Source organism: Sinocyclocheilus anshuiensis, unplaced genomic scaffold (assembly GCF_001515605.1).
Source record: "Sinocyclocheilus anshuiensis isolate Anshui unplaced genomic scaffold, SAMN03320099.WGS_v1.1 scaffold1102, whole genome shotgun sequence".
Classification (NCBI taxonomy): Eukaryota; Metazoa; Chordata; class Actinopteri; order Cypriniformes; family Cyprinidae; genus Sinocyclocheilus; species Sinocyclocheilus anshuiensis.
In genome coordinates, this window is record NW_015539924.1 from 510,937 (window position 1) to 523,932 (window position 12,996).

Below are 12,996 nucleotides of genomic sequence, written 5' to 3' on the forward strand. Positions count from 1 at the left end.
ATTTTTGGCTATTGCTACAAATATACCCCAGCGACTTAAGACTGGTTTTGTGCTCCAGGGTCACATATATTTAAATGTATATTTAATAGAGATTTTTTCCAGAGAATAAAGACTCAAATTTCTCTGTTGTTTTATGTTACAGGAATAAATCAGTGTGTGTAGATGAGAGGAATGCTTCTGGTGAAGGAAATGCAGACTGATTGTTCCCAGTGAAACTGAATTTTCATCGTTATTGTAATCTGTAATTTTGTCTTTATTTGTAACCTTAAAGTGCCTTCTTTCTCGTCCTAATTTATTGGAAGAGCTTTAATTAATAACGTTTTTTGGTGTGATTTGTATGCCACTACTACCGACAACAAATACAATTACAAAATTAATGTTTTTAAAAAAGTATAATATTTTGATAAATAATGACATCGTTCTGAATATGTGGACATAGCTGGGCATTATATTCCTTCCAAATAAATATGATTTCTGGACATTTTTGTCTGAGTTTTGAAAAGCAAATGTTTAAAAGCAAAACTTTTTATTTAAATCGCTTGTTGAAATGTGAACAGAAGATGGCAGTGTTGAGTTGTGATAGATATGGATGAGGCAAGCCATTTAACTGGCATATTTTCACACAAATGTGAATCTGTGAGGGTTTTACAGTCCAACTCATGAACTATTATATAAGCTTTATCATTAAAATACTAGGTTACTACCTAGTGCAGCAAGTTGCGCTTAAGTACCATAAAATAATTAGCCAATTATGACTCGTTAAACTGAAAAACAGGTTCACTTAGTTTATTCTTTTTCTTTTGGTTCACAAACGAAAGGCACCCATTGATTTTTAACCCTCCACTGACATTTTAATGTAGCAATTACAATTCTCCCAGAAAACAGACAGCATAACATTGTGGGGAACGGTTCACTTATTTCTTGATAGTTACAGGATATTTAACAAAAAAATTACATATAATTAAGGCAGACAAAAAGAAAGGGAAACAATCTACATTTGTCCCATCAAGGCCTGACTTCAGCTTGATCTTAAGGAAGAAAATGTTATAAAATACTGTGGGAAATGAAACATGAGGTGACCTGACACACACACACACACACACACAAAAGAAACCCTATGAAGCTTAATTTTGCCCATCACAAAGAAAACTACAAAGATAATGATGACTATTATAAAGATAATAGATGACTATTATGGGGGGGGCGCGCGCAATATAGTTTTCCTTTATTTTACCCTATTTTGGGGTAAAAATATACTCTTACTGAGACCCTGATTACACAAAACTCGTTTTCAAAATCACTATTCCACTCAAACTCCCACATAAAAATATGGATCCTCACAGAAGCGCTAAAATGAAGGCAAGGATTTTTTTTTTAATCAGTTAACAGAAAAGAGAATAGTTGATCTATAATCCACACAGTTAGTAACAATATCCATCAACTAGCGTTTCCTAGTATGATATTAAAGGGATAGTTTACCCAAAAATGATAATTTGATGTTTATCTGCTTACACCCAGGGCATCCAAGATGTAGGTGACTTTGTTTCTTCAGTAGAACACAAACGAAGATTTTGAACACAAACCGTTGCAGTCTGTCAGTCATATAATGGCAGTGAGTGGGAATGGCTTTGAGAGTCAAAAAAACATACACAAACAAAACCAAATTAAACCCTGCGGCTCGTGATGATACACTGATGTGAAAAGACATTAAATGATCGGTCTGTGCAAGAAACTGAACAGTATTTATATAGGTTTTTACCTCTGATTCACCACAATGTCTGAACTGTCCTGAGCGCGTTCTCAACAGCCGGCACGTGACGCGTCTTCTTCTTCTTGCTTTACGGCGGATCGCAGACTTATAAGTGCATTACCGCCACCTATCTCTCAAATGGACCATTGACACTCCTAATTGAGATTGTAGATAAGAGTGTCAATGGTCCATCATCAGCCATCGTCACGCGCCGGCTGTTGTGAATGCGCTCAGGACAGTTGGACATTGCGGTGACTCAGAGGTAAAAAGATGTTCAGTTTCTTGCACAGACCGATCGTTTCGTGTCTTTACACATCAATGTATCATCACGAGCCGCAGGGTTTAATTTGGTTTTGTCTGTGTACGTTTTTTTTACTCTCAAAGCCGTGATTCCGATTCACTTCCATTATATGACTGACAGACTGCAACGGTTTGAGTTAAAAATCTTCGTTTGTGTTCTATTGAAGAAACGGTCACCTACATCTTGGATGCCCTGGGGGTAAGCAGATAAACATCAAATTTTCATTTTTGGGTGAACTATCCCTTTAAGCTGTGCAAACAGCTTGGCTTGTATGACAAACATAACTTGACATTGTGATCCGAAGCACGTGTGCCCATAAAAGTAGCCTATACGGTGTATTTACATCTCTTCGTTTCACTTGTCATTTCGCGTCATAAACAATTACTTCCTATTTATTTCAAACATGAAAAATACTTGGTAGCAGACAATGTTAAATTACAGTGCTTTATCTAAATAGAATGATATAGAAAACATACATCCATTAGCTCTTTTGCATGACTTCAACATTCAGACAGTTCACAAAATAATTTGGGTGAAAAAAGGAAAGAAGAACACAAATGATCATTCACCCTCTTCTGATACGGACTCGATCGAAGCGCTAAAGAACGTAAAGACGCTAAATTAGCGTACATCTCACGTACGTTTTGAAAGCCGACATTTTCAGACAGCTTTATGCAAAAGACAACATGTTTTATGTACAAAAGCTCATAACCTGAACACTAATAAATAATGGCAAGAGACAATCTTCGCGCTTTATAAAACATGAGCGGAACAAATCTGTAAATTGTTTGTAAAACATCAACGGCTGTTGACGAACCGTCGATGCAAACCCTTCTGCTCATGTTTATAAATAAGTAGTGCTGTCAAACGAATAATCGCGATTAATAGCAACCAAAATAAAGGTTTTTGTTTATATAATATATGTGTGTGTACTGTGTAGATTTATTATGTATATTTAAATACACACACATGCATGTATATATTTAAGAAAAATATGTTATGTTTAAACATTTAAAATATTTATATATAATGTCAATTATATTCATATAAATATATACATGGAATTATTTTCAAAATATATACTGTATGTGTGTGTATTTATATATACATAATAAATATACACAGTACACACATATTATATAAATAAAATCGCGATTAATTGCAATTATTCGTTTGACAGCACTATTAATAAGCCTCATAATTCATAAAAGGCAACAGGTTTAAGCAGGTGAACAAACTGAGGCTTGCCTTTTCTAGCATTTCTGGGGAAAACGAACACGTTTATTAATATCAGAGAAATTTTGACTAAAAGCGGTTGATTGCTTTCACAAAAACATCAAGTAGTACATAAAAAATTTATTTCAAGATAACATTTTGGTATTGACTGAAGAAGAGATTTTGAAGACAAACATAAGGCCTGGAATCAGACACTCGAGACGCTTATTATTTGGTGACACATCAATCACTTTCGTCTCAAAGATGGTGAGAGGTATCGGAAAGAAGTAAGGCAAAAGACATGAATTGTATAAAGACATTGGGCACATGATGAAGGTAATTTTTAAATTGTAGGCACAGAGCTGAGACAAAGCCATCTCTCATTTTTTTCCCCTCCTTGTGCTTCGTTGATTACAGTTGGAAAGGGGCCAATGCCGCCAACAAGAATGAGCAGGTATGCAAACTATAATAATCAAGAGTCGCCCACAACCTGTTTGCGTTCAGGATGTGCAACAGGCACAGTAAGTGCTCAAACGCTCTCGGCACGAACGCAGTCGCTCTCATTGTGCTGAGAGAGCTTCATAGACCTCGAGCCCTGACAATTCATGCTTTCTACATAGCAGTTGAGTGCACTTGCACCCTGTGATGTTGAGGGCGCATTTACGCAGGAAGAGAGGATAGCGGATACTACGCCCGTACGCTTGACCCTCAGAGTCTGGAGTATCGCAAAGCAGAAGTGTGTGCATAGCCGTCGGGAGAGAGGGGTGGGAAAGGACAGTTGGGGTGGATTCAGTATCTCATGGTGCTGGAGGCTCTGAAATAGGAGAGAAACTTGAAGCACAAGCTGACGACGAAGTACCAGATGTTTCTGGCCATCTGCGAACGGGCGATGAAAATGCGCCAGATTAAGACTACCAAGATGGTGTTGAAAGTGTAGCGAATGTTCCGCAGCCTACAGGAAAAGAAAACAAAGAAAAATTGACAAAAAAGAAAAAGTTTCACATGATCCTTCAGAAATCCTTCTAATATGCTAATTAGCTGCTCAAGAAACATTTCTGATTATTATCCATGTTGAAAACAGTTTTTGTTGCATGATACACTACCATTCAATGGTTTTGCAGTAAGATTAAAAAAGAAAAAAAAGAAAGAAATTAATAACTTCTATTCAGTAAGGATGCATTAAATAGATCAAAAGTGACCGTAAATATATTTATAATGTTACAAAAGATCAAATTCAAATAAATGCTGTTCTTCTGAATTTTCCATTTAAAGAATCCTTTTAACATTTGATTAGTTTATAACATTGATAAGAACTATATTAATAATTGAGTACCAATAATAATTGATAATAAATGAGCAGCAAATTCAGTATATTAGAATGATTTCTGAAGGATCATGTGACACTGAAGACTGGAGTAATGATGATGAAAATTCAGCTTTGCATCACAGCAATAAATTACATTTTAAAAAACAAATCTGTAAATTGTTTGTAAAACATCAACGGCTGTTGACGAACCGTCGATGCAAACCCTTCTGCTCATGTTTATAAATAAGTAGTGCTGTCAAACGAATAATCGCGATTAATAGCAACCAAAATAAAGGTTTTTGTTTATATAATATATGTGTGTGTACTGTGTAGATTTATTATGTATATTTAAATACACACACATGCATGTATATATTTAAGAAAAATATGTTATGTTTAAACATTTAAAATATTTATATATAATGTCAATTATATTCATATAAATATATACATGGAATTATTTTCAAAATATATACTGTATGTGTGTGTATTTATATATACATAATAAATATACACAGTACACACATATTATATAAATAAAATCGCGATTAATTGCAATTATTCGTTTGACAGCACTATTAATAAGCCTCATAATTCATAAAAGGCAACAGGTTTAAGCAGGTGAACAAACTGAGGCTTGCCTTTTCTAGCATTTCTGGGGAAAACGAACACGTTTATTAATATCAGAGAAATTTTGACTAAAAGCGGTTGATTGCTTTCACAAAAACATCAAGTAGTACATAAAAAATTTATTTCAAGATAACATTTTGGTATTGACTGAAGAAGAGATTTTGAAGACAAACATAAGGCCTGGAATCAGACACTCGAGACGCTTATTATTTGGTGACACATCAATCACTTTCGTCTCAAAGATGGTGAGAGGTATCGGAAAGAAGTAAGGCAAAAGACATGAATTGTATAAAGACATTGGGCACATGATGAAGGTAATTTTTAAATTGTAGGCACAGAGCTGAGACAAAGCCATCTCATTTTTTTCCCCTCGTTGTGCTTCGTTGATTACAGTTGGAAAGGGGCCAATGCCGCCAACAAGAATGAGCAGGTATGCAAACTATAATAATCAAGAGTCGCCCACAACCTGTTTGCGTTCAGGATGTGCAACAGGCACAGTAAGTGCTCAAACGCTCTCGGCACGAACGCAGTCGCTCTCATTGTGCTGAGAGAGCTTCATAGACCTCGAGCCCTGACAATTCATGCTTTCTACATAGCAGTTGAGTGCACTTGCACCCTGTGATGTTGAGGGCGCATTTACGCAGGAAGAGAGGATAGCGGATACTACGCCCGTACGCTTGACCCTCAGAGTCTGGAGTATCGCAAAGCAGAAGTGTGTGCATAGCCGTCGGGAGAGAGGGGTGGGAAAGGACAGTTGGGGTGGATTCAGTATCTCATGGTGCTGGAGGCTCTGAAATAGGAGAGAAACTTGAAGCACAAGCTGACGACGAAGTACCAGATGTTTCTGGCCATCTGCGAACGGGCGATGAAAATGCGCCAGATGAAGACTACCAAGATGGTGTTGAAAGTGTAGCGAATGTTCCGCAGCCTACAGGAAAAGAAAACAAAGAAAAATTGACAAAAAAGAAAAAGTTTCACATGATCCTTCAGAAATCCTTCTAATATGCTAATTAGCTGCTCAAGAAACATTTCTGATTATTATCCATGTTGAAAACAGTTTTTGTTGCATGATACACTACCATTCAATGGTTTTGCAGTAAGATTAAAAAAGAAAAAAAAGAAAGAAATTAATAACTTCTATTCAGTAAGGATGCATTAAATAGATCAAAAGTGACCGTAAATATATTTATAATGTTACAAAAGATCAAATTCAAATAAATGCTGTTCTTCTGAATTTTCCATTTAAAGAATCCTTTTAACATTTGATTAGTTTATAACATTGATAAGAACTATATTAATAATTGAGTACCAATAATAATTGATAATAAATGAGCAGCAAATTCAGTATATTAGAATGATTTCTGAAGGATCATGTGACACTGAAGACTGGAGTAATGATGATGAAAATTCAGCTTTGCATCACAGCAATAAATTACATTTTAAAATATATTCAAATAGATAACTGTCCTTTTAAATTGTAATATTATTTTATCATATTAGTGTTTCTACTGTACATTTAATCAAACAAATGCAGATTTGGTAAGAATAAGAGACAAAAAAAACTTAATTATTCCACTTTTGAACAGTAATATATTTCACATATTTAAAATCACTAAAAACTTATTAGATATTAAAATTAATATTAATATATATTACATTGTGTCATGTTAAATAATACATATTAAAACTAATATTAAAATTCTGGCCAATACTGATAAGCCAGTCATTTTTTCCAAGCTATGGCCGATAACAATAAATGGTTGATATTAAAATTCCATACTAATTTGTCTAAATAAATTAAAAATAATACTAAAATTAAATATTTGAAATTACAGTCTTAATTTTTTTAAGATTAACTAAGGGAGCGTTAGATTATGAAAAATTTGTTATGCAACTGATAACAATAAATTAAAAATATCTCATACTGGCCAATTACCAGTATGATACTGATATATGATGCATTCCTAGCCACAAAAAACCCCCTAGTGTTAACCGGCCAAAAGTGAGGTAAAGTCACATGACTTTGCCTATCTAGGAATTTATTCAGAAAACAAGTTTCCATCAGACTATAAAACAAGTGAATAAATGTATCCACCTCAAGCAGGCATGTATGTGCATTGTGGAAATTGAATGCGCATCTTGGAATTTCCATTTAGAATTTTTATTCAATATGCTATATTTCACATATGTAAATGGAAAACCAAATGCTTACATCTATTCGCAGCGACCAAAAGTCATTCATGTCTCTGTCCCACATGAATGCCACAAAGTTGAGCAGTTGAATATGACAGCGCAGCAGCTACCATATTACTGTGAATGTCCCTCTAGTTTATTAGTTATCCTGAAGGTAACCTAGACAACTTCAATACTTACTTGGTCAAGTGTTTGCGTGCCGCCGGGAGTCCTGACAGCTCTTCATTGAGAACATACTTTTTAGTGCCCATGCAGTAATTCTCCATGTATTCTGCCCAGTGTAACTGCCTGACGTCAATGTTAAATGCCTGAGCAAGAAAAAGAAGTTTAAGACATTCATTGAGTTCAAGCATTGATAAAAGTCAGAGCCATGAGCCACTTGAATGGATGTTTCATTGACAACACATTTTAAGTGACATGATTCAGAATCACAGATGCGACTCATTTAACTGTGCCAATGGCAGACTGTGAGTGTATTAATACATAAACACACACACACCTTCTTGTCCTCAGATCCCATCTGGTTCATGAGCATGGTAACGTTGTCCATGTTCCACACCCATGAGTGACTCGTGAAGTACTCCAGCACCATCATGGCCTTGTGCAACCGAGCGATTGTCTTCATCATCCTGCGTCGCCACGGAAACAACGCAGGGAGCGAAGGGAGAAAAGGAGAGACATGTGAGCGTTAGCTTTAGATGAGCTTGGATGGCTCTCGTTTAATCCTCAAAAGGGCAAGTGGTTTAATAAGAGCAGATGGTGACAGACTACGTCAGTAGTTTGAAGAAACCACAGCTTGTAAATGACTTAATGTTTAGTGATAGTAACAAAACATTTAATTCTATGCAATGTTCTATTATATAAAAAACAGAGGTTATTAGTGAAGCCCATTTCTGCCTCATAGTAAAAAAAAAAAAAGTGATATAAAGCTTAAAATATGAAATATTCACAATGTTTGATATCACCTATCAATTACGAGAAATAAAGTTGCAATTGCAAGATATTAATTTGCACTGTGAGACAAAGTCATAAATACAAGAAATAATTTTGTTTGTTTTTTTTCTTTTACTTGAAGGCAAAAAACTGGCTTCCACTGGTTAGTTTTCCCAAATAAAACAAAATAAAAATGAAACAAATAAAATTTAAAATAAAGAAAGAGAAACAAATTGAATAAATTGAAAAACTGAAAAGATTAAACAAGTAAAATAAAACAAACTAAATAAAAATGAAACAAATAGAATAAAATAAAAACAAACAAAACAAAAATAAATATTAAAAAGTAAAATAAAACAAAGATCAAATAAAAACAAAAAACACAAACAAATACTCCTCAGTTAGTGAAAAATAATAATTCTCCAACCCATTCATTCTGTGGTGTATTTGATTCAGGTTAGATCCCACTGCAGCACTTTTGAACCACAAACCTTTGGCAAACACGACTGTGGATTCCCATGATTTGGCTGAACAATGATCACACTGTTAAAACCTTGCAGGACCTTGTAGGGCACCTGGGCGCATTTGTGTACTTAAGATTCTTGATTCTTTCTGTGTGATGCTATGTGTACCTCTATAAACTCTACCAGACGTACAAGTATGCCAAATTTCAGGCTTTATCTGACAAAGCACTGTTGAAGTTGAATGCAAATGTCCAGAAACGCCCAGTTTCCCCCATCAAGATCTCTTATGGGTTGGATAGGGAATGACTACATGCATTGTATTAGAACACCTCATTTTAAAAATCAAATTCAAAACATTCTCATGGTGTTAAAACCAATCAATTATACAAACACTTGCACCTTAAACCAGATGCATATCAGCAATACACAACAAATTCATTGAATCTGCATGAGCAGAAAGTAACATTGAACTGAAAGACCTCAGATTTAAGGTGCATAACCCGTCGTTTCATCTCCAGGTACCAAACACATCTACTTCCTACAATTAAAAGCATTTTTGCATGAATGGATAATTGTCAAATATGCATCCAGTGCAACTTGTAATTTCTATCTTGGTGGGTTAAACCAGAGGCTTTCGAACCGTTTTAACACCAAGGACCATCTTTTTTGAAAGACCACCTTTTTAAGAGATACAGGCAGCTGTATATTAGTGAATATGAGTAAAGAAGCGTTTACATTGGCGTGAGAAAAATAATAGTACACGCATTGAGACATATTATAAATTAATAATTAAATATATTTTTTTTTAATATATATTTTCACTGTAAAAAAAAATCATTACATTTCGAGAATAAAATCATGTTTCGCGAAAGAACTGAGAAAAAAAGTCGAAATAAAATGTTGAGAATAAACTCATAAAATTTCGAGAATAAATTTGTTGTTTCGAGGAAAAAAGCATGTTTAATTTTGAGTACAAAAGTCAAAATAAAATGTTGAGAATAAACGTATACTTTGAGAATAAACTCGTGTTTCGAGAAAAACTTGAGAAAGTTTGAGAAAAAAATGTGAAAATAAAATGCTGAGAATAAACACGTGTCATGTTCATTTGATCTCGTTGGACAGTGTTAAACTGCATCTGCAGTGGCATAGGTCGTAGAGAGTAATGCTCGTGGACATTTTTCTTGAAATTTAACATCCTTTTCTCGAAAATGAACAAGTTAACGACTTTTTTCTTGAAATGTAATGATTTTATTCTCAACATTTTATTTTGACAGTTTTTCTTGAAATTTAACGAGTTTAATCTCGCATTATACTGTAATGACTTTTATTTCAAGATGGTTTTATTTTTTTTATTATTGCTTGGCCCTAATCCTCTTCCATAGAAAGTTATATAAAGAGATATAAAGAGAAAATATTTTTAATTTAACAGTATAACATTTTTTATCTTGATTTCAGAATAGTCTTTAGAAAACAGAATCAAAATTTGAAAAAAATGAGCACTGTCAAATTAAAACACATATTGCCAATAAAACACATTACAGTTTAACTTTTGCGGGAAAAAAATATAAAATTATGTACAATTCAAATACATTTCTAAATTATTATAAAATGTATAAACAATTGTATAATTTAGTATATAGTCCCGGACCCAAGTTTGAAAACCACCGAGTTAAAACAATTCTTAGAGCAGAGAGTTTGGTACCTGGCCCCATTATTTATGAGTGCTGTTCTCGGATCAGTTTGGCTTTTTGGATGGAAAATATTAGTGCACTTGATCTGAGCTGAGCACTCTGACCTGCTTAGTGAGTAAAGGCTGTGTTAACCAAACTATCATTCCCAACATCCACTATGTATTCATGTGCTACAAGAGCAGACCAAAAGACCTCTCTTGAAGACTTAATGGCATGGCTCAGAAGAAAAAAAACCAAAAGATGGTATTATGGTATGGATCCATCTCCTTTTCCACAAAAAAAAAGCGTGCAGGACTCCATGCACTTTATGGAAGCCCGGCAGCAGCGTTTGTCCGATGCCATGAAGTCGAGCAGATGGCCAGGCTAGGTGGTTCCTGAGCGGTTCCTTCCCAGCCGGCCTGCCAGCCATGCCACACCACGCACCCAACACCCAGTGCTGGAGGTGAGGGAGGGGAGGAGGGAGGACAAAGGGGTGGAGAAGCGGGTACTGAAGACCTTACCGGGGCTTCTGACCCGTCAACATGAGAAACCCGTCATACAGCAGGGCAGGAAGGGTGTGACTCACTGTGGTCCAGTACTGATTGGTAAAAGGGTTGGATCGCAGGTTAACATTGGGGCGTCTGAAAGCCTGTTCTAAGGGGTTGGTCTTGAACGTCATGTTTATGCAGTACTCTGTGGAGAGGAATACAGGCATACAACATACAAGAGCATTTTAAACACAGAGCTACACAACACACACGGATAAGCACACACACACATGTGGGCGGGAAGTGTGCAGAACCCAGTCTCCGAGTGGGTTATGCATCCTTGCCCAAGACACGGAGAGCGACACGTGACGGCTAGACCGAGCGTGGAGGAGGAAGCGGGGGAGGAAGAAAGGGGCGAAACAGTCGGATTTACCTGGGCTCTCTTCCTGACATCCTGAGGAAGAGATCATATAGGAATGCTGGCGCCTTGTGGCTTACAGCAATCCAGTACTGATTGATAAGGTGATTGGTTGTGAGATTTACATTTGGCCGCCTGAATGCCTGCGAACCAAGAACAAAGCAATATGCGTAATTTGCAATGCTCAGGTGAAATACTATAGTAATATTACAAATCTGTGGAAGTATTTGACATCACACGTAAAGGCGCCATGATTTCCGCAATGAATGAATGGCGGATGGTGCAGCGCACTGTTTTGTTTACTACACACATACTAAAGCGCGGACGACGCTCACTATGTTTTCAGCCTCTGTTGTCTCACTATGATGATATGAATACACGAATATCATCTCCAGTTGCTCTGTGCTCTGAGAGTCAATTCATTAGCATTTTACCGTTTAATTTGAGAAAACTACCGTCATATCTTACTACTACTACTAATAATAAATCTTTATTTTTAAAGAAATAATCACATTTGTTTTCTTTTTAATTTTAAGAGTAAACCTCTGTTGTGCAGCACTTTGTTTGCCAAAAATAAAAGGGTTTAATTTTCATTTGATTAGGATAAATTCAATTAATCGAGAATCAAACCAAGAATCGAATCGAGAGCTTGTGAATCGAAATCGAATCGGGACATCTGAATCGATACCCAACCCTAAAATATTAAGATCTTTTTCAAAGCATCATATTGTAAAATTCAGGGCTCAACATTAAAGATGGTGAGAGTATTTCATACCAGTTAACAGAACTGTAATTTATTTTAAATTAAACACAATATACTAAAAAAAAAGAATAAATATACTTAATATAAATAAATAAATAAAATATTTTATACTGAATACTAAACACTATATTATACACTAAATATATAACAAATATACTATTATATAAAATATTAAGTATCATACTGTATATACACAGTTGTGGTTAAAATTATTAGAACACTTGGCATATTTAAAGGGGTCATATGATGCGATTTCAAGTTTTCCTTTCTCTTTGGAGTGTTACAAGCTCTTGGTGTAATACAGTATATATATATATGCACTTCTATCTGATACATTAAAAATAAAAGACTTCTGTGGCTTGGGCAGTAAAAATATGGGAAGGGCAACCACAAATCTGAACTACAGTTCTGACTGGGCCAGCAGAACGAGAAAAAAAAAAATCCTCATTGTTGAGTCATGTTACTTATAATAGGACTGCTCCAACTGCAACACAATGCTGATTATAACCAAATATTGATTTGTATTTTAACTAATTAACTATGGTTGAAATGGTTCCAGTAGAAAATGTAAACAGTAAGACTCAGTACAAACTTGTACTGTGGTTCATCTAATATCGCTGATATAAATAGATATAAATGTATCCAGTCTGACTGTATTTCAGTCACTCATCATAGTCCTAGTCAAACCTGTTTTAAGAGTTAACTAGAGACATGTTTGTTGTCATAACAGTAACAACAGCAGCAAAGGCATTGAGACATATTCTCAGAAACGCTTCATTAAAAGGGAGTTATATCGCTCAACTTAAATCACAGTGAGAAGGATTTCTCACTGAAACAAGTTTTACAGCTAGTATTGAGTATATAT

At 35.2% G+C, this 12,996-nt stretch overlaps 2 protein-coding genes across 2 annotated transcripts in view; one reads left to right on the plus strand and one right to left on the minus strand.

The window, feature by feature from the left end:
- The window catches only part of LOC107686677 (dickkopf-related protein 3-like), an 8,133-nt gene extending 7,914 nt beyond the window's left edge, over positions 1-219 (plus strand). Inside the window, exon 7 of the mRNA XM_016483761.1 lies at positions 143-219. Coding sequence (XP_016339247.1) covers positions 143-148 — 6 coding nt within the window. The 3' untranslated portion in view covers positions 149-219. The remainder of the gene's footprint in view (positions 1-142) is intronic.
- A 4,909-nt stretch (positions 220-5,128) lies between these two features.
- Positions 5,129-12,996, minus strand: part of LOC107686665 (fatty acyl-CoA reductase 1-like) — a 23,226-nt gene continuing 15,358 nt past the window's right edge. The window contains exons 9-13 of the mRNA XM_016483749.1: positions 11,384-11,511; positions 10,984-11,196; positions 7,895-8,024; positions 7,576-7,703; positions 5,129-6,130 (exon numbers count right to left, since the gene is read on the minus strand). Coding sequence (XP_016339235.1) covers positions 5,968-6,130; positions 7,576-7,703; positions 7,895-8,024; positions 10,984-11,196; positions 11,384-11,511 — 762 coding nt within the window. The 3' untranslated portion in view covers positions 5,129-5,967. The remainder of the gene's footprint in view (positions 6,131-7,575; positions 7,704-7,894; positions 8,025-10,983; positions 11,197-11,383; positions 11,512-12,996) is intronic.